This window comes from Ammospiza nelsoni, chromosome 3, assembly GCF_027579445.1.
Source record: "Ammospiza nelsoni isolate bAmmNel1 chromosome 3, bAmmNel1.pri, whole genome shotgun sequence".
In the NCBI taxonomy this organism is placed as follows: domain Eukaryota; kingdom Metazoa; phylum Chordata; class Aves; order Passeriformes; family Passerellidae; genus Ammospiza; species Ammospiza nelsoni.
The window spans coordinates 33,746,184-33,768,919 of NC_080635.1; the positions used below are offsets into that span (position 1 = coordinate 33,746,184).

The following is a 22,736-nucleotide window of genomic DNA, read 5'->3' on the forward strand; positions in this document are numbered from 1 at the left end:
CATAGAGATTGTGTCTTATCTTGCCGTGCATGAAGGTGGACAATGCAGTTTCTGAGGAGATGGAGATTTTAAACCCCAGAAGGCTTCTGTGCTGAGTGATGTGGCCTAAAAGGTGCAGCTCTGTGGAGAGAATGGCCCTGCTGCCTTGGCAGTCTGGGAGTATCTAATGAGCCTGGCAGAATAGCTCTGGAGCTTAGAACTGCAGTAAACAACCTCATGCTCAAAGAAAAGCAGCTTTTCTTTGCAAGGTTGTTTGCTTCCCTGCTAGATGTCACTGCTCAAGAGTCCCTGCTGCTCCTCATGGTTTATCTAAGGGCTGTAGGCACCGAGGTCTGGGGTGCAGACACTGCTGTGGGACCTGGCTGCAAATTCTTCACATGGCTTTGGGAATCTGGCCTAAAACCACAGTGACAACCTCTAATCGCTGCTGACCTGCTCAGGCTCCTTCAGCCCCCTCTCAATCTTATCTCCATCTCAGTCCAGCTCTTCTGCTCCAGCACTAGGAGTAGAAATAGTGGGATTTGATGCTAATTCAAATTATGCTCCTTAGCTAATTCATTATGCTCCTTAGCTTGTGCCTCATCTCCTTCAGAGAAGAATAATCTCTGATGGGAACTGTCTGGGTCTGCCTGGATCAGGAGGAGTGAAGTTCTATATGAGAGATAAATAGAGACTAGTAGTAAAATGAGAACCAAGCTCTGGAAATGAAAATAAGGTAATGCAGTGGTAGGAGAGTTTTCTCAAAATCGTTTTCTTTCTGTAGCTTTCATCTATTCAGACAAAAATAAATTTAAGCCAGTAAAATAACAACTCCTTGTTTCCCCCTTCCCTGTACTGTTTTCCTTGAAGCATCTTTCTCAGATGATGTTAACACTATTGCCTTTGTTTGTTTAGTTGTTTTTTTTTAATCCAAATCCAGATGTCAGTTTGTCAATAAAAAAACAAAAATCAGATTTTTTTCCAGGTTGCATGACTTATTCATGTATGTAGATTTTAAAATGTGTTTACTTAATCAGTGGTTGCTGCAATTCATAGAAAGTACTTTAAGAGGCTATTGGGTTACTCTGCTGATTGTAAATGATTTTTATTTAAGAAGATATATCTAGATTTTCTTTAATTTGGTTTGATTTCTGAATCTAAGACATGAATCAGTAGTGTGGAAACCTGGAGCTTGATTTAGAGAGTTACTCTGTAGATTAATTTGGGAGGTGCCCTTGGGGAGAGAGGAGAGCAGTGTCATAGTGGCAATGATTGTTTCTAGAACTATTAGCTTTGTTCATTCAGATATAATTCCCATTTCCCTATTGATTTTGCTGTGACTGGGTGCACAAGAAGTCCTGTATTAGTCTGAAGTCATGATCACTGTCTTTTAGTCTTTACAAAAGTTGGAAATCCATACTGCTCCTCACTGGTTAGAGAGCTTTTTATCTGAAACTGTAACTTGAGGTACATTGTATTTTTGTTTAAGGGTGGCTAATGTTACCAGCCTCAACTGGAAGTTTTTTTCCCCCTCCTATTTTGTTTTTGTGTGTGGCTCGCTTGGGGACTGTTTGGAAAAAGATTTGTAATCTTAGCCTTCATCAGACCACACAAGTCAAGAGGCTGATCCCCTCTTGGGCTTGTCAGCAGTCAGCTTAATCAGGACAGAGCGTGAGCTGTGGTGGGAATGGGTTGGACATGTTTGCAGCCCACACTTGTAGATCAGTGTCATGGGGGGCCAGCAACACTGAGCTGTTTGGCAGTGAGGGCTCATTATGTGCCTGTCCCCTGTGGTCCCTCAGCAAGGGCTTGAGGCTTCTGTTCCCAGTGAATGGATGTGGGGAGGGGAGTGCTTGGCCTCCTTCAGCTGTGAATGCTTTCATTGAGACCTTGGTGAGAACTCTTTCCAGCTGAGTCCTGTTGCATCCTTCACCATTTGAATTTCTTGTGACTTTGTGAGAGTGCAGAGGATGGGGCATACAGGCTGTGGCAGCCTGGGGTTTCACAGTGTGAGTAAATTTGAACAAACCCAATAGTTCTGTACTGAAACAATGCCTTCTTTTTGAGTTTGTGTTGTTCTTTTTTTAACAGGTGACAACAACAGGAGGTTATTAGCTGTAGTCCAAAGCTCTCCTAATCTGTCTGTAAAGATATATATTGAAATAGAGCACTTAACAGCCTGGAGAAGCACACTGGTAAATGTTGCTTGCTTCTGGCTGTGAGAGTTCAGAAACAGCAGTGGTCTCAGGGGGCTGTCTGTGGCCCACAGGATCATATTTTACCCTATACCTACTTAGGTTGGCTTCAGATTCATGAAGGCTTCTTCTATACCCACCTCACCAGAAGCCTGGCAGCCAAGATGGGCTCATCAGCCTCTGGACCCAAGCTGGTACCTTCCCTCAGGGCAGCCTTATATCACTCAGCTGTGTCAACTTGGGTCAGTGCTGGTGCAATAGGTGCCTTCTGGATCACTTGGCACAGAAGCAGCCAAATGCAGGTTCTGCAAAAGCCCTAGTGAGTGGAGTTGGAGCTCTCTTCTTGTCATGTAAAGCCACACTCAGCAGCCCGACAGGTCCCATCCTGACCACAGCTTCTTGTCTTCCCCACACATCTTCCTGCACTCACCAGCCCCTCAAAGCCAGACTCTATCACCTCCTCTTGGCACAAAATACCAAAACCCGTGCAATTCCTGCCTCAGCAGATGCAGGCAGAGTCTGCTGAACTGGAGCTGAAGCACATGCTGAAGTATACACATGAGTTTATAGTTTGGGTAGAAAGTCACACACTGACATAGTGTAATGAAATTTAGCAGGTATGTTTGCAGCAGACTTAAGAAAAACAGGCTGTGTGTCATAACACACTTTCTGCCATGTGCGTTGGCATGGCTGAACAGTGCAGCTACCCCAGGGCTGGAGAAAAGAGCTTTGCCTGGAGAAAAGGTGTCCTGTGCACGGCAGTTTGTCCCCACGCTGTTTGTAAGGGAGTTGTGACAGAGTTACTCAGTTTGCCCTGAGAGTAGCTCAGAGTTCTGTTACTTTTAGGAGTTTCTTCAGGATTTTTGGTTTTTTCTCTTTCTTCCCCTTGGCATATTACAAATATTTATACTGTGCTAATAAAATATAAGCTGATCTTGCAACTGGAGTGGAAATCTGAAAACAACTTAGCTCATGAAATTATTCCCAGCTGAAAAGCTGAGGTGTGCTCCTGCCTCTTGCCCTGTATCCTAAGTGTAATAAATATTCTTTCATGGCTGCTCTAATGCTTTTAGACTTGGCTGCATGGAAGTTAGTGGCACATAATGCCTGCAGAGGTAGATTTTAACTTTTCTGGTGCATTTCTGTTCATTTTCATATGTCTGTAATATTTCCTGCAAGCATAAAAATGGTATAAATATATCTAAACTGATGTATATGAGAAATCTGTAGAATATGATAAGATCAGAATTGATAAAAGAAGTGTACATGCATTTACAAATTTCACTTCCAAAGAGAAGTTTTTGATGTTACACCTCATTTTAGGTGTTCCAGGGATCACAGACAGTAGTTAGTTATAAGTGATTTCATGTGCACAAAAGAAATTAAGCAAAACCATAATTAGAGAATTTGATAACTAGATCATTAACAAGGTCTTAATATAACTGTGGTAGTGGAACAACTATAAACACAAGTCCATATCTGGTTACTGTCTGGTATTACATCAAAGCTGAGGAGCTTTCACAAGCAAACATAACTCACACTGAGGTATGTAAAACCGTTAGAATCAAATTTGACTGGGTTGCACTGGGATTTTTCTTTTCTCAGTTCACAGTATCAATAAAAACAAACTCAAGTGCTAATAAAAAATAAAAACAATATTATGCACACCCAAAGTGGTGTTGATTAACCTGAGCTGGGATTCATGTGCAGAGTGAGGTGGTGTCACAGCAGAGGGGCAGGAGAAGGGTTGGAGGGTACCTGGAGGGTTTGGGAGCTGTGCACCTGATAAGCCTGGTGAGCCTGAGGCTGGACTCCAAAAGGCTGTGCAAGCCAGGAAGGGGGCATGGCCATTGTATTGCTGGCAGGAAAGGAACAGAATGGTGGTGCCTTTCCCTCTCTGAGGTGAAAAGGGGATTTCCAACAGGCTGAGTCACTGGAACGTAGTTTGTTCTAGGGCATTATGAGAGTTTGCAGAGTCCTGATGCAGAAGGAAGCAGAACAGCTCTTCTGTGGGTGAATGGCTTGGGGTGAGAAGGAGGTGATACTCATACCAGGCCAAATGTTGCTGAAGGGGAAAGATTTGGCATGGCTAGACAGCAGGGGACTGTCAGTACCTGGTATGTGGCCCCTATTTAGAGCAGCAGCCCTGGTATGTGTCAGACAGGTGGTATCAAACCTCAGTGTTGCTTACAGGATGCCCTCGTGCAACTTCTGTCCGTCCAAAGTACATAGCAAAATAGCATAAAGTCCTTTGGGAAAGCAGGATGGCATAGAACTCATTGATAGGAAAGTTGTGATCTTCCTTCTAGGTCAGCAATTGTTTATCCCATCAATAGACTTTCAAATTGCTTGTGTCAGGAATTATGAGAAAAAAATTCTTTCAAAGGTCATTGCCTCGATTTCTTCTCTCTCCCTCCTTCGTCCCCTTCCAGTCTCACCAGCAGCTTCAAGTAGGTATTTTGTCTTTTTCTTCTCTACTCTAAAGGATTGTACAGTTATCTTAGGACAGTTCTCAGCATCTCAAGATCTCTTAACCTCCAGCTTTCTTTAGGCCTAGTTGCTTGATCCTGGGTGCATTCCCATGAAGGAACTAACTTCTAAAGAAGGCATGTAACAGCTCTGTGAGTACTGAGTTGCATGTTTAGTTCAGTTGAGATAAAAAGCTGATGGAAGTCCCCAGTCAACAATATTAGTGTGAGATGTGACTGCCACTGAGTGGTAGGAGCAGGTTTATGTGCAGCTTGTATAAGAATGCTCTGCATGTATAAGGGTTTGAGAACCAGTTCAGAGAAGGGGCTCATTCCTATTTCCAAATTACATATTCTTAGCAATGTTATCTATCTAATGCGAAGCTGAAACAGAAGAGCCAAATGTCAGTTTTTCATGTGCTTCTGACTGTGAATGTGCATGGAAGAGGTTTCATCATTATTGTGAACTTGTCTTTGTGATCTCCTTTCCCTTGGTCAGGAACAATATTTGTTTTCTTGTTTCCTAGGTGGCATGCAGATAAACTCCATCTGATTTGAATAAAGTGGGCAGAAATTTACTTCTACTTGCTAAGATTAAGATTTCATGGGTTGTTTGGTGTTTTCATGATCAAGGACATGAATGAAGATCAGTTTAAAAGTGTGAATTTCAAATGGCCCTGTTAAACTGCAACTCTTCAGGTTTTAACTATCCATGATTAGTTCTGTACTAAGACTTGCAATGCTCTAATTCTAATCACTCCATATCTTTGACATTCCCAACTCCTCTTCAGTCAAGCTGAGATGGGCAGAAATTTGATAGCAGCAGAGAAGAAAGTGGAAAAGGGAACCTGAAAGAGTGTTGCTTGAGGAAAGCATATTCAAGATGAATGAAAGGTAGCTTTGCTACATCTCATTGGAACCTCAGTGTGAAGTGGACAAAATGGCAATATTCTTTCCAGAAGTCAAGTGACTTAAACAGAAGAGCACAATAGCCCAAATTAAAAAGGAAATTCAAAGGCAAAGTTCTTTACCCCCACCAACAACTGTATCAATCTATGGACTTTTTTCCTTATTTTGATTATTTCTTCCCTTCCAAAACAGTGGTCTTGCATGCAATTTAAAAATAATAATGCTCCTCAGGGAGGAGAGAAAAGCATAAGAGTGAACTGCATAAATGGTTTAAAAAAGCAGGATACAAAAGTTAGCTGAAGAGGAGCAAAAGGTTTTGGTTCTCTGATGCCTCTCAATTGTAGATGTGCTGAAGCTGAATAGATTTGTTTACAAAATTTTACATATTGAATAGTTCTTTTGAGATTGCTAAATCATTGAATAAACCCCACAATAATCTTTCCAATGATTGTTTGCTTAAAATGAAAGATTTTCATGTTTGAAAAGAAGTTACAAGTGGCTTTAGCTTGCCACAAACCTCTTTTAAATCAGGGGAACAGTAAGCATACAGGTGTCACAAATACTCTCCTGACCTTCTCATTTAGTTATCCCACTTCAGGCATGACAGCTTTTCCAGAAGTCAGTGGTTACTGTGTCAATAGTGGCTCAGTGCTATCATTTGTTAAATATCTCTAATGCTTTCCTCTCAGGAAAGGCACGCCAAACTTTGGAAATTTGGGTGTGTGTCGGAACAAGAATTACTACTGTAGCCTGGTTACTCAAAGAGGTTCAAGTGATGTGGTGATTAGATGCTCATCAAGGCTTCTAATAATAGAGAGTTTTGATAGGATCAAAAAAACCCTAATGTTATTCCAGTATTTTAGCATGTCTGGCCCATGTAATCATAGGTCAGTCGTGCTTTATGCTTATCCCAGATGATCTTGAAAGGGTGGGTAAAAGGATATCAACCACACAGAACAATGTTTTTTTGAATGGCATCAGAGCGATTTTATAAAGGTATAAAAAAGGTATAATATCTGCCACTGTAGTAAGGAGTGAGAGTAACATTTGGTTAGTAAGGCTAACAGTTTGTAAGCTCATGAAAGTATCTAGTCCTGACAATAGCTGAGTCAAATATGTGGCTGGACCTCAGCTGTGTGAAGAGGTAACAATAGCCACTGATTTCTGAGAGGTGACTGGAAACCTGAGCAAAAATGCTTCTGAAATACATCTGGGCTCCATGCACAATACTAAATTGCTTATAACAATGATGCACAAAAGTACCAGAAGATCAAGGTGAACAATCCGTTGAACACAAGCTCATAGTGTGCTCTGGTGGCTAAGAAAGCAAATGCAATCTTTCCATATCCAATGCAAAGAAGGGAGAATAGAGCTGCTGCTTTTTCTAGCATAAGGGTTGAGGTTTCTGCAATTCTGAGTTTGTTTCTATTCTTTGTTCTATCAAAAGGGTGCTGACAAATACTGCCCTTTTAGCAACAGCTGAGTTTGCCACATAACTGTGGAAGAATCTTCTCTCCAGGAGACCCTATGATGGTGTGGCAAGAGATGTAGCAGAGCTCTAGACAACTGCATAGCAGAGCTCTTTGGTCAAGACTTGGATTTGCACCACTGCATGTGTATTTAGATTTTCCTGCTGCTGTTTCTTCTCTTCTTCCCAACCCAATTAAAAATCTGGCTGCTGCCTGGCTTTTGAATGCTAACACAAACACCTGTGTGCCAGATGTGTACAGCTGTAAGTCCGTCAGTGCTGATCCATCAGCAGAGCCATGAGCCAGTCCATGGAGCAATTAGAAAACTCTTTTTTCTTCTCTTTTTTCTGTCCCATTTTTAATCCTCCTATTTTCTCAGGGTTTTCTGTCTTCTGTTTCCTGCTGCTGTGAGTTTGTAAGGTGAGCCCTGCTCAGACTTTCTGTCTCTTTCAGATAAGAAAACTGCCTAAACCAAATGAACACATTTTTCTGGCTGCAGAGTGGCTGGTTAGTACTGACAAGTGTTAAATTATAGAAGTCCAAATGTCAGTTGTATGTGCCAGCTCAAGAAAAACACCTTGAAATACAAATGTTTTGAGGGTTACACCAGACAGGATTAAGACTTCATTTTTGAATTCCCCCTCTTTCTGAAAAGAACTGGTCTCCCAGATGTGTTTTGGAGATACTGACTGTAGGACAGGGTGTACTCTCATTGCCTTTTTGAAACGAAAGGCTCAAGTCAGCAGCAGAATGTTCAAGTGTGACAGACAAGAATGGCAGTAGTTAAAGAGGTGAGGCATAATAATGCTGCTGAGGTTTTACTGCAGTTGGTAAGAGAGTGCTTTTACAAGGGCTTTCTGGAAACAGGCTAATGTAAAAAGGCTTTTTCTTATTCTGCTATGCTTTCCTTATGACTACTCTCTCTACTGTCCTCAACATGGAGCAACAGTGGGGAATGTTGCTGCTAGGGGAAGGAGAGAGTTTCAGGAGGAAGAGAGTGAAATGTTCTTTTCTAGCAGAGGAGCTGGTTTCATTTGCTCAGCTGGGAGTGATAGTGGATGGCTTATTTGAAGGTGCCATGCTGGGTGTGAGGGGTGACTTCTGTGGCAGGGAGGGTAGGGAGTGTGGTCTTGCCCAGAGAAGGTGTCAGTTGTTGTGTACAGAGCAAAGGATAAGGGAGGCCACCTTACTGCCCCCTTGGTCCGACCCATGTGCAACCTTGGCTTTTACTTACCAGACAGCCACTTGCACTAGCGGAGATCCCACCAACTGAAATAATTCAGATTATTCAATCTTTACTGAATGAAACGAACTGATTTTTATCCAAGAGCTCCCAGCTCAGTTTGATCGTGCAGTGCTGCTAATTTAGAGTCATAGTGTTTATCCTGTCATGCTTATTTGAAGGAAACCTCCCACTGACTTCAGTATATTTGGACTTACTTTTGCTTTAACAGAAATTGTGCCATTGTAATCATGAGGAGCTGTTTTTTCAACTGTTTGGGCTCTGGAGTGCTGCAAACAGGCAATCTCTCAAATGTAGCCTAGAAGGTGGTAGGATATGTTTAAGTTAGGATGCAAAGTCACTTGGACAATAGCCTAAGTGCCTATGAAAAATAAATTACAAGTATAATCACTTTATTCAGCTGGAAAGTACACCCTCAAGAGAGAAAGGAGAATGCAGAAGATTTTTTCTTTTTTCTTTTTTTTTTCTTTTCTCCTCCCTCCTCCTTTTTTCCTAAATAGAGAACAACTGTTGACTAACAGCATTGTGTTTAGAGCAGAGATGTTTGCACAGTCATGGAATAATATGGGGGTTTTTTATCAGGGTAAAGCTTCCCTCCTATGGAGCTTTCTCAATTAGTCCTTCTACACCTGGCCTGTGGAGTGGGAGAATCTGGAAAACTCCTTCCTGGGATGAACTTTGATCATTGCTTTTCTCTACCTCTCCCCTTACCTTGTGTGATGGATTACATACCAGCAGTCATTTCTGCATGGACCCCTCCAGAAACAAAAGAACTCCCTGAGTCTTCTGTGAGCATCTTTAAGCAGAAGCTGGCCTCTGTGATTTAGTTAGTATTGACTGCTTTGTCTTTCTGTGAAGAGCAATGAGTAATATTGGTGTTGAAGAACACAATTTGTTCAAGAAGGTCTTGAGATCCATTGTATATTTGATTTTTCTCTGAGGTAAAGATGTAAGGCTACCACGTCTGACTTGCATAGGCTGTCATTGACCAAATAAAATACAGTTATGTATGAAATCTTAGTGAGTGTAACCTATATTAGTATCTGCTTGCTATGTGCTTGCAGAAGAGTAGGATGTGTGTGAGGTGTTTGTATATAAATCTATGATCAACTAGATTCTTTTTAACATGTAAAAGTGCAGGTTGTTCATTTTATTTCTTGTCTGTCTCTGTGTCCACCAGCTGAGCATGTCCTGCTTTCATTGTGTCTCTCGTGAGCTTTGTGTAAATGTATGTGTGAAGCAGAGGGTGCTTCATGCTGGAAATGGTTGTTTGCTTTCTCTCTTGAGGAAGATGGGCTCTAAGCTGGGTGGCAGGAAGGAAAGGATTTATTCTCTTTGTCATCTGCTTTCCTACATGGAGTTAAAACACTGTGAACACTATACAGCAAGGTGCAGATTCATGAAGGGGTATGAAGGATGTGGAGGAATCTTCTGCATTACCTTGTCATACAGTAATCATGCAGTTCCTTTTCCCCTGTGAAGTCAGGACTGCATTTACCCTGGTTGAGCTGTCTGTGTCCTTCAGCGTTTCTTAACTAGTGCCCATTCTCTGTATATGTTTTCACTGGGTAGAACAAGAATTACTCAGTTCACCTATGATAGGTCTCTAACATACAAAATTTCCTTCCAGCTTCTTTCTTTCTCATGTGGGTTTTCAGTTCAGGAGCAAAGACGAGAGATTAGTCACTATCTTGGTGTTTACTTGACCTTGAGGGCTCAAAGGTAATGTGAAAAGGCTTCTTGCATAATAGCTCAGTGTGCACTCTGTTTAGTTTGCTTCTTGCCTCGTGCATTTATGCAATGCTCTGTGTTGTGGCTGATCTTCTGAGGCTTTCAGACCTCTTACATGCCTCCATTTGTTTATTATAGGAATAGGAGTTTACAGTAATGCTGTTTATACGAAAGTTGGGTGAACCCAACATTGCAGCCAGAAGAGAAACCATCATGAACCTTTGCCCTGAACTCAAAGCAAACTCTCTTGATTTTTGAAGTTCTGTTTCAGTTTTCAGTGTCACTATGCTTTGTTCCATCAGGACTGGAAATGAGTGCCAAAATATAAATGGTGTTTTCATTATCAACCTCAAATTTCACGAGCAAATCTGCTCCTGTGCCAGGGAGTGTGGAGTTTCTTAGACCTCACATGTTTCACTGGAGACTGTAACCTTTTTCAGCTCCTGCTGCTCTGTGCAGCTGGCTCAAAGTGCTTATCCAGTGAGGCTTGCCCATCACTTTTGTATGGGAGCAGATATTGAACTGATAAGGATTCCTGGGGGAATGTGTGCAGATGAAATACTGAAACAGCAAGTGTAGTGTGTCTGCTCTCTGAGCAAGGGTATAGGGGTTGTTCAGAAGTGGCCTCTTCCCTGCTAGATATTTTGTAAGACTGTCAGCCATTTCTGTGAAATTATAGTAGAGCTGCCTAGTGCAGAATAAGGAAGTAAACTCTCTAGGCTCTATCAGTTTTGTTTTGAGAACAAACTGTGACTAATGTCCTTCTGGAAGCTGAGTTTATCCAAATTAATTTGCTGTCCCATAGACTTTTCTGTTTCATATCCCAGATTTGGATCCAGTACTGAGCTATCCATCTAGTAGGTTGTGATAGATTAGTAGGGCTAATCTTGGGAGTAATCAATTCAGGTTGTGCCTGTTTCTTCTTTCTGCTCCTGAGGAGGAACAGTCTGCCTTCTTCTCTCCCTCCCTCTCTGTGTTTATTGTTGTATCACAGAACGATCTGATGTTTGTTTTAACACTGAGATGAAGCTGAATTCACTGCTGTCCAGCACTCTTTAAAGTTGGTGTGCTACTTGAATATTTATATCATGATGACATTTGCTTATGTTAGAGAAGGCTTTATTTCCTTGGAATATTTATCACAGTATCCAGAAATTTCCATGTTCCAACTGCTGCTGGATCTGAATGTTGTATACAATTACCTGGGTCCAAGCCCAGTTGCTTTGGGGAAGTTAGCTTTCAAAGAACAGCAACCACCTCTGTGGCACTTGCTAGCTGAAGGAAGAGCTGGCAAGGATTTTTCCTGCGCTGATGTGGAGCAGCCTGAAAAGAGGACTCATACCTCACTTCAGCTGTATAGGCAGCTTTGTCTAGCTCATTATGGGGAAAATAGAGAATTATTTCCTGGCACACCTGGCATCATGGAGTGGATGCCTATATCTGATGTGATCTGTTGACCTAGTTATGGTCTGGGATGGAAAATGTGATTTGACATGTTTTGCATCCTGTTTTTTCCCCCTGATTTCCACTGGTCCCTTTCCTGAAGGTTAATGGGGAAGGGTTGGTGCAGAATCCAGTTCCTGCCTTCCTGACACACATTGATGCTCTGACCCCCTTTGTGTGTGGAATAGAAATGACCAGCTTGAGGCTTGATCAGACCTCAGCCTCCTGTTGTTTCCCATCAGCTTATATGACTCTCCTGGGCTTCTGTGGCTGGAACTGCTCTTTTGCTGCTGTGCATAAGGAGGCTCTGTGATTTATGAATCAATTAATCACTGCATGCTGAGGAGCTGTTCACGGTAGTTAAACAGTGAAAATAAAATGCTTGAGTCTATAATAAAGATGGATCATAATGAATATGACCCTCTACCAATGAATTCTCTCCCTCCTTATATTATACCCCCTATCCACTTTCTCAGCACAGCCAAACTATCAAGACAAGAAATTTGTCTATCTCAATGCATGGGGTTCATCAAATTACTTAATTACTTGATAAGAGTGCTGTCTATTTGTGGATTTTTTTTCCCTCACACAGACATGCACTCTCTGATTTTACTGCTAAAGCTGTTAAAGCCACAAAGATGAAGAGAAAAAGATTCTGATACTCTTGGTTTAAAAACTTTTTGACTACTCATAAAAAAATCCACCAGTAAGTCTCTAAAAATTAGGGAGGGGCAGGTGAAGTCTGTCCTGCCTGATCTGTAAAACCACAGGAATGTGGTGTGAAAATTCCAAGAAATATTTCCATCAAATAACTGTCACTTTTTGCTCTGTGCACACATCATTGCTGTTTCTAAAACTGTGTGATACTGTAAGAACCAGGCCAATTTGGTGACAAGCCTGCTTTAAGATTGCTGTTTGGCTTCACTATTTGCACTTCAGTGATGGCACTCAGATCAGGGTGCATGTTGCCCTGTGCGCAGCACCACTGATGTTCGAATATCTACCCATGAGGTAAGGCTATGAGACAAGAGGCTTTAAACCTGGTTATGTGGTTTTGCATCAGAACTATGCTTTCAGACAAAAAAATAATTCTTTACAGATTATTAACTCTATACATGTTGTATTTTTTAAAGAAAATCTTTACTTTGATGTTATCAGCAGATACCCAAAATAGTGCTAGAATTTTCGTTAACATAGAGGTTTTTTTTTTTTTTTGGCTGGAAAGGGTGTTCTTGGTAAATGATTTGATCAGCTATCTATCTGTTTTGAATTCTGGAAAGGATTTTTGAGAGAGTGGTGGTACTTCTTTTTTTTCTGCTGTCTTTGAAGTGTTAAATTTTTGTTGGAAAGTATTTCCTGGGTATTCTGAATAGCAAAAGCTGAGGTTGATGAGTAGATGGATTTGTGAACCTTGCAACAAGTTCACTGGCTATAGTGGAGTTGCTCTTAATCTCACCTATGTAACTAAGAGCAGATTTCATTCAAGCCAGAAATTAGGTGCAGTGGTGTGAAGCAGGTTAATTCCTTTTCTCTGCCATGCATTGAAGCTTGCAGTGGATTTATATTTGCCACTTATCAGTAAAAGAATTTTTCCTTTCCAACACAATCCAGTTTCTCAATTTTGTTCAGCTCTGCTGCTGGCATATGTTGACTATATCTAATGGCCTTTGTTTGCATTCTAAGCTTATCTCATAAATTTGCTTTTGAAATGCAGTTATAATGTTTCACTGTGGTGACTGTGGTTAAACATTTCTCTCCTGTCCCCCCCTTACCCTCCTCTGTTTGATTTTTAGGACCCAGGTTTCTCTTCGGTGATTCACGAGAAGCTCCAGGTTCCCAATACCATTCGGAAGGCGTGGAACGAGAAGGACAACAGATGTGATGTTTGTGCCACACACCTGAACCAGCTGAAGCAAGAGGCCATTCAGATGGTGCTGACTTTGGAGCAAGCTGCCAACTCAGAACACTACGATGCCTCGCCAGGCTCTCCCCCGCCTCTGTCCAACGTGCCCACGCTGGTGAGCCCCCGGCACATGGGCAGCCTGCAGCCCAGGGATTGGGCCTACGTGCCTGCTTCTTACGCTCCATCCAACTACACAGGCTTTGTTGCCAACAAACATGGTGGAAAACCCAACAGTCTAGGAATTGGAAACGGGGTGGAGAAAAAAAATGGCTCTCCTGGACACCAAGCCAAGGTCAGCTTTCAAATGGCCACCAGCCCCAGCAATGGTAATGTTCTCAACTCGGTGGCCATCCAGGCCCACCAGTACCTTGATGGCACCTGGTCTTTGTCAAGAACGAATGGAGTCACTCTCTACCCCTACCAAGTAAGTCTTTTCAATTAACAAAACATACTTGTTTCCTTCCACTGAGCTGGCAAGGGCATACTAACACTGTTTGCTCCTGTGGGGGTAGGAGTTGAGCCACCTGTGTAAGTGAGCACTAGGACAGGGAGTGCTGTAAATCACTGTCTCCCTGACAGGGGATTGAGCTGGGGGAGACACAGATCAAAAACAGTATTAATGAGAATACCTTCTATGAATTCAGCTTTTACTGACAGCAGAACCGAGCTCTTGTTTTTAATGGCAGAGACCTAATCATACAGTATTTTCAATTATTTGCTCACACAGTCCTCACTCACTTTCACTCAAGATACTCAAGCAACAGCTGAGAGCCAGCCACACTTGGTTACTCCCAAGAGGAAAATGACACTAGTGCACCAGTGATTTCTGAGCTGATATTCAGGAAGGATCTGGATGATCTTTTATTCCATCCTCTGTGTGTGTGATCATTTGGGTACGTGGAGCAGACACTAACTTCTCTGACATGTTTTAAGTTGCCTACATTCTTGATGCCAGCAAGTTCAATGGGTCCAGTAATCTCCAGATCCTAGCAGTGCTGGGAGGTTTTCGTGTACTTTTCAGCATGTTCTTTTCTTCCTCTTTGTCTGTTTTATAGTACACCACACCTGTAAGTGGCTGTAGAACCCATCCACACCAGAGGGCACAGAAGAAGGTTTTTGGTGTGACAGGAGGTGGGCTTCCTGACACACCTCACTGCAGCTGGTGGGATTTTCAGAGTACCCAAGCACTTGCAGATTGTGACATATGCCTGTTCTTCACACAAAATGTCTCACAAACGTTCTCACAAATGTCCCAGTTAGCTTCCTTAGGCACGTAAATAACTTTAGAGGTTGGTCTTTCTACTAAATTATGAACATATTGCAAGATAGAACCCTAAATTAATATTTAACTTCTATTAGTATAACTAACTGATATTATAGCCAGAAAAAAAGCTATGTTTTCATAAGCATTAAGATATTGTCATGTACCGAAGCAAACTGGGTAAAACCAGAAATGAAGTACAGTTATTTTGTCTGGAAAATATATGACTTTATGCTTTTGTGGATTTATGCTCTGCTTAACCTGAATAATTTTTGGGTAGGTCAGTATGTGAGCATAGTTTTGATCTAAGAAAAAAAAATGTGATCTATGCTTCAGCTAAGGAAAAAAAAACTAACCAAAGAATGCAGCTTAACAAATCTGAATAATTGTTATTTGTATTGGAAAATTAGTTCCATTTTACTGAATTCACAATCTTTTAGGTTCATGGTCTGTGAAATTGTGGGGTTTGTTTACCTTTTATAATGTTTGAATTTCCTTGATGATTAATTTTATCTTAAAAATATTCACGAAGACAAATCTAATATTCACAATTGTCTAGACTGATTCTGTAGTTTGGGTTCAGTTAAATTCAGAACTCTTCCCTACCCTTGATTTTCAATAACCTTGAACTAGAAAAGATTGCCTGCTCTCAAGACACCTCTCAGCCAAAAAAACCCCAAAGCCAACACAAAACCCAACCAAAAGCCCCAGCTAACAACAAAATAAACAAAAAAATTTGTTTATTACAAAAAAAAAAAATAATCCCAAACAAGCCTAGCAAGGCTGGTCTGTGTTAGAATATGTTGATTGTGAGTTTCATATTTTCCTTTAAGATTTTATTCTCAAATGTTAAAATTCTCACTGTACTCAAGTTGCCACATTTAATTCTCCAGCTGAGAAATAATAATGATAGCTTTTTCCCTTAAGCACACTAAACGGATGTTAATGTTTGTTTACATAGTATCTGTGTTAAGAGTGGGAATTAGTTGCGTAAGAAAAAAAACTTTGAAAAGTAATTTGTCTGTAATTTCAAATATTAGTAAGATGCAAGATTTTTTCTGCTTTTGTGTGCAGTAACCAATTTTACTTGCTACATAATTTCAAAACATTTTAGATCTCTGTCCCACATAAATACATTTTTGTTATGCACTTATAGTTGCAAAACTCTGCTGGGGAAGGGGACGAGGAAGATGAATCTCTTATCTCATCTTAATTAGAACCCTTCTTGATTTGGAGGTGAATTTAAAAAAAGTGGTGCTAGCCTACTTACTTGTGAATGTCTATATATTAATTAAGTTTTCTTGTCTCCCCTTAAGAATAGTGATTAGAAAAACTTCATTGTGCGTTACCTGAGAGGAGTAGAAAATAATGTCTTGGGATAAAAAGCCTTGCACTTCACACAGAGAAGAGCAGTACCCTTCCACATCATAATCTTGTTAAACAGATGTCCAGGGAGAAGTCAGTCTCATGGCTCTAGACTTAATGGCACCTGTGGTAGACATGTCCCATTGTAAATCAGATTTTGTTAGACAGTCTAGATAACCTGAAAGAAATGCTTGAGTACCTTGAAAACAGATTGTGATGTCTTCCTTAAAGTATAATGAAAAAAAAAGAGAAAACATTAGTTTGAAAGTGATGTTCTGTGGCTCAGAATTGACTCACTGCAATTTTAAGTACTAAAAATTACTACAGTTTTAAGTTGCAGGATGTTACTCCCTTTTTAGTGTCTTCTCTACCAGCCTGCCTAAAATTAAAACCATGATATGGCAGTTAATTACTATTTTTGTTTTAATTTCAGTAGAAAAAGAATAAAAATAAATTAATATAAAAGGGAGTGTCGTGATATTGTAAAGCTGAACTGCTGCAGTAGTTTAGCACAAATCTTAAATGCCACTATTCAATTAATTTTGCAGAAAGAGCACTTTCCAATGAGGAGTAAGTAAAACAATTAGGAATTTATACATACAGCTTTAGTAATGTATTATATGTTTAAAATCTGAAAAAAAATTTGGAAGTATACCAGATTTAACTGGCCATGCATGTCAGATCTAAAAATTTCTAGTAATTTCATGGATGTATTATTGGAACTAGTGAATGGAGTCTCCTAACATCAGAGGAATAGCTGCTAAGAATTTTTTAGGCAAAACTGATCCTACCTGGAGATTGGGAGATGGTGTAGATAACCCAATCAGTCTCCAATGTCCCTGCTTTATATGATTCCATATTTATGCACTCCCTGAAACAGAAACAAAAGTCTGGTTCTAAAGATCTGTGATGTCCTCTGGGCCTGATTCAAAGGAGGCTGAATCAAATTTTGATGGTAGGTACTTTTGCAAAACAGGGAATCAGAGGCAAGGAAATGGAATTGATTGGTCTTAAACAAAGAGTGTGGCCCATTACAACTCTTCTGTGGAAACAGGAATGCTGAAATGGTCAGGGTAAAACTGACCTCTTTCTGTTTAATAAATGTAGAAAAACACCAGCCAAAATTTGGCAGAATTTGATTCAGTCTGAAAATAGTTCTCTTTCTGTGCTGGTCAGCAGGTAGTGTTTCTTTGTATGCCTCATGGATCAGACTCTTTTGACCCTTGTAACGAGTTCTGTGGATCTCCCTACCATTCAGAGGGATTTCAGTCCTTCCCTGCTCAGAAAAAACTCTTTTAAATTGTTGAGGTTGTACCTGAGAAGGGCTGTAATTATTTGTGCAGCTGCTGGTGTGAATTACAGGATACCACAGTGTTAAGTGCACTTTTGTTAGTTACCAGTGATTACTGAACACTTCCAAAGAGAAAAAAACCCTCTGGGCCTGGGGTGCTAATGTAGGAATGAAAAGTCCAAATTCCTTCATGAAATTATTGCTTCTTGTCATTTTCATAGAGAATGCAATATTTATTTTAATGCATAACACTTTGATTACTTTATTATCACAAGCTGATAAAGTAGCTAAAACAAAAACACCACATTAAAGAATAAGATTTGAGTCCTTAGGAGTTCCGACTGATTCAGGGTTTGCTTTCAAAGGGAAAGGAGTTGATAATAGTGACTAGATTAAGCTGATTGCACTTTTTTCTAGAGTTAAAGTCCTCCAATTTTTACTAAAACGTTAAACTACCTGCTTGGCTCTCATGTTGGTGTGCCTTTAAACCAACAGCATGGTATTAGCTTCATCATGTTGGTAGCCCCAGAGCATAAAACAGTAGGCATTTCCTTGTCTTCTAGTTACCCTCCTGGATCTGCACATGAATCTTTCATATCTCCAAGCAGATAATTTCGAAAGGCAAACAAAGGAAATTTAGCACAGTGTGTTTGGTAGATTTGAGTGACAGGAAGGTCAGAATGAGATGAAGAGCTGGAGAAAGTCAACAGTTCCAGGAACAATTTAGGCTATAAAAGGGAACAATGGGTAACAGAAAATGTAGAGGCTGAAGTGAGTGAGCACCTCCTGCTCCTGACCTGGAGACTGTGAAGTTTGCTTTTCGTAAGCAACAAAACAGTGCATGTGAGGATTTGAGTAGGGACATTGTGAAAGAACATATTCACAGAAAAAGTGTTCCTTTCTCCCCTGCACTTCAAAAGACTCTTTTGACCAAAAGTTTGGAAAATTAGATCTTAAACTACTGAGAGCCTTTTGGCTCCAGGCATAATGATCTCAAACCTATTCAAAATTATAAAAGGCTTTGTTTGTGTACAGTTGATGAAAGCCTACAATATGTGCTTTCTGTTACCTCTTTATGTATAACGTGTGTTTAGAAGAGCAGTTCTCTGAGTATGTACCAGCTTGTTCTGCAGCATTGCTGTGATGAATGATTTGTTTGGAGTTTACTTAGGTCATGGCTGCCATATAACACATCAATTCATTCAGGCCCAGGCTTTAAAAAAGAAACTGGTTATGGCTGGATTTGGGTGCAAGATGGAGAACCAATGCCTGTGCGGGAGGTATTGCTATCCAGGATTTTAATTCCAAGTTTTTTCCAAGCCTTTGCTGTATAATTTATTTATCTTCTGTTTGCTGCTGCTTCTATTCCTTCTTAGTGTTCAGCAGAATGAAGATAAAATGTTAATGATTGCTAAATTGGTGCCAGGGTAATTCAAGTAGCTTCTAAAGGATATAGTGCAAGGTACAGAAATCAAGTTACTTGTTCCATTTGCTGACTAACAGGTGTCTTCTGTAATTATTTCATGCTTCCTAGAGCCAGACCTATTTTACCAAAGCATCTTAGCAACAACAAAAAACCAGATTTGTATACTGACCTTTCTAGTATTGTGTTCTTCCGCAACCACACACAATTCCCTGAGATACCAAATGCAGGAGGTATTTTGCCTTTGTGCAGTTAGGCTTTGGTACAGAATTTCTAGGATGGCTTATGTTTCAAAAGCAGTTCAGTCACCATGTGTATGAGATCCATGTTTGACTATGATGGCTCCCTGAATGTAGTAAAATTGTTCCTATTACTGTGAGCTCCTGAATGATGATGCTGAGCAGATGTGTGCCAATTTTGCACTGATTTTTTTTTTTCATTCTGTGACGTAGACTCTTAACAAAATGACTCCATAATCAGACTATATACTGAAAGTGCAAGAATTTTATTTACAAAGATTGTTTGACTGGACTAAGAAACAGGTTGTCAAACAAATTCATTGGCACTGAAATTATATCCTTACTTGATTATCTCCGTTGCCCTCTTCCCCCATGCATTAGTTGTTATCTCTGAAGTAGCTTTCCTCTGGCTAAAAGCCTTTTTAAACCAAGTCACCAATAATTAGATATGACCCCACTAAAGTCAGTGTATGTCATCAGTTGACATTTTGCCATGATTGTTTGATCATCCAATTTGTATATTACTGGAGTTGGCTATTTGTATTTCATTCCTCCTGTCTACCCCTTCAACTAACAGCCCAGTTGTATACTGCTTTTCTAATATCTTCAAGGGGGGAAACTGGAGTCTATGTGAACTGTAGGTGAGTTTTATTTTTTTGCATTACTCTGGCACGATTTGATCTCTTATGGCATTTTTATGCATGGCTTAATGACCTTAGAATCATTACTTTTCCCCTTCATGATGCTGTGGTGACCAAGGGAAGAAAGAGGTAAAGGGTATCCCATGGACTGAAAAGAGCTAAATAGGCTTATCCTGTGAATATGAAAACCCCGTGACTCAATTGTGATGTGAGGAAGAAATCTGGACTATTATAGGAGCGAGTTAATCCTGCAAATTAGCAAAAGCCAGAAGATCACAATTAGTGAGGATTTGTAGTCTTGGTTTCCTTCCCTGCTTGTAGCTTAAGGATTTTGTCCATGTGAGACTAGTTTCATTTCTGAAATAATAGCTGTGCTGATTGCTTGCATTAATTGAAAAAAAATAGAAACTGAGAGAAGGTGTTTCAGCAGTGAGAAAACTGATGTAGAGATGGGATAGAGAAGGGCGAAGACAAACTGATGCATTGAGGCAAAATTGTCCTTTTATTTCCTATGATGTAAACAAGGTGGCACAGAACTAGAGAGAAAAATGGTCAGCTCCTGCTTTATTTCATAGTTTGAGAACCTAGAGAACATAGAGAGCTACTATAGCCAATTTGGAAGTAAAGGGAAATACACTTTTAATGCAATGTACCGTTTTTTGGAACTTATTAGAAAAATTATTGAGGCCAAAAGCTTAGGAAAATTCATAAAAGGATTATGGGCAATAAAAAGTTCCCTATTTTATGATATTAGGATTAAAAAAGTCAGATATAAATTGCTATATATAATAAGGTATTTGATATCTTAGGATCTGTGGAGAAGGCTTAAGTTTATACAATAGTAGGTAAGGACTAGAATTTCTGAATCTGTCACTGAATTTTGCTGGCACAGACATTACTGGGTTCTCTGGGAGAAGGATACTCAGTGCTTAGATGACCTCTTTGTTCCCCTCTTCTGAAAGTGGGTGAGAGGTGCTGTGTTTTGGAGAGAGGCCTGTGATAAACAGATCAGTGAAAAGTGCTTTTCCAAAGGTTTCCACAACATTTCCAGAGTTCCATGTAAGTGTTGTACATTTCAGAATGATTTTAACTTTTTTTCTTTTTTTAATTCCTTACCGAAGTGTGTGAAGATTCTAAAAGTTCTCTTGGGTTGAATCATTCATCTGAGAAGCATTTTGGTCTTTACTTTTGCATAAAGATTCAGTCCTGTGGGTGATACTCCTGTATTTTGTTAATTTTTCAGCATCTGTTGCAAAGAGAGGAAAAAGAAATGTACTAAACCAAAGGCAACTCATTCTAATTGAGATCAGAAGGAGATGACAAAGGAATTGGAAAGCAATTTTTAGGAGCTTCCCTTTAAATTCCAAAGGGATATCACTCAAAAAAGCCACAAATCAATGTACTGTCTCATTGACTAAGATGTTTGCTTCTCACATTGCTTTACACAAATAGGACATAGAATTAAGATTAGATTTAGAAACACCATATTTTTGTGCCTTTTGTAGAATTCTGTTCTTTGACTTCTTAGAAAAGTATTTGAGACTTTAAACATGGAGAAGTATATTACTATGCACAAAATAATCTTTGATACAATTCTGTGCTTGTGGGAAGTAAGGGAAGTATGGCTGGAGACTCATGTAACTCTGAAATGTGATTCCACAGAGCTATCATGTAAAGCCATTGTTTTCTTTTCTCTAAAGTGCTTCTGAAATGGCATCAGAGAGGGGCAGCAACTTCTCTGTTGGGCCAGTTCTCTGTAATTCAGTAGATTTGAGTTAAAGTGGTTGGTTCTCCACTTACATTCCAAGGCACTGAGGACTTGAGAGGTGGGTGTTGTCATATAGAATACATTTGGGACCAGACCCTCTTCTGTCTCACTCCAGGATAATGGCTTTGCAGCTGACATGGCTACATTGGTGTAATACAGATAAGACTGAGAGCAACATCAGCCCTGTAAGATCTGATCAGCCAGAGTGTGACAACAGCTGTGGTGATGGGAGCAAATGTGGCATCTTGCACTCAGAGGGGCCTCCACTTCCCCTCTGGGTTGGTGAATGGGGAAGCTTTTTTCTCCATGCTCTTCTTGTGTCACCCTGCTCTGAAGAGCCTGCTGGAACTGCTCGTGACAAATGAATGCAGAAACCTGATTGTCCAGATTCTTTTGAACTTTGAATGTGTCAAGATGTGTTTTATGAAGTAAAAGGAAGAATTGCATCTGTACAAGGATGAGAAAAAGCCCCTCTCAGCTAAGGAAAACATCTTTTAAGAAATGAAACTGCACTTCACCTTTCACTTCCACATAACCTCTCAAGCAGAATTCAGAGCTGCTCCAAAGGCTAAGGGAATGGTAATGAGCTTTCATCTTCCAAGAAGTTGTTTGGTAGTCATTGTGGCTAATGTTGCTAGCAAACCTCAGCAGAAGGATCTGTAGCTCCTCCTTGCATGAGAGCACTGAAGTTACCATCACATCTGTCATTCAGGGGTCTGAGGACTTGAGTTCTGTACACCAGGAAAGTCTCAGGTGTGACTGGTAGATGTGAATGTCAGTTGTGCAACCAGTGCAAGGTCACAGCTGTGTGTGTTGGTGTGCAAATGAAATGTTTCTATTGTGAGAGCTCTTTGAACCAAATACATGCGTCTGTCCAGCTTTACTTCAAATTGATGCTTTTTTAACTTGGGGAAGTGGCATGTGTAACTGTATATTAAATATATGCATAAATTTAAGTAAAGGCTAGTGGGAAGGGCAGAAAAATAATTAAAAGTGGAAGCTCTGCTTGATGAAATCCCTTCTGCTTCCCTGACTTTGCTGTGGCTGCATGCTCAGTGTCACTGGATAATTATAAAACACCTGTAATGTGAATCCTGACAGTTCTTTACATCAAGACATCAAGACTATTAATAAAAGCACAGTTTAGGCCTGGTTTAAAAAGAAAAAAAACAACACTTTTTTGAAGCATATAGTGATATACTCTTTCCTGTAAAAGATAGATGACAGATATGGTTTGTTATTGCTTTTCTTCCTGACAGGTTTCAGGCTGCTGGAGCTAGGCAATGTAGCTGGATTTAAACACAATTCATAAGCACAGTCATCTCTTTGTTTTATTCTTGTATATTTTCTCTGTTATTGCAGTGCCACGTAGAAAATGGAAAATTAATTCAAGTGCTATTAAAGAAAT

General features: G+C 40.2%; 1 protein-coding gene across 1 annotated transcript in view; it reads left to right on the top strand.

Moving 5' to 3' along the window:
• KIF26B (kinesin family member 26B) overlaps positions 1-22,736 on the top strand; it is a 268,000-nt gene that overhangs the window by 71,899 nt on the left and 173,365 nt on the right. Inside the window, exon 3 of the mRNA XM_059468318.1 lies at positions 13,231-13,764. Coding sequence (XP_059324301.1) covers positions 13,231-13,764 — 534 coding nt within the window. The remainder of the gene's footprint in view (positions 1-13,230; positions 13,765-22,736) is intronic.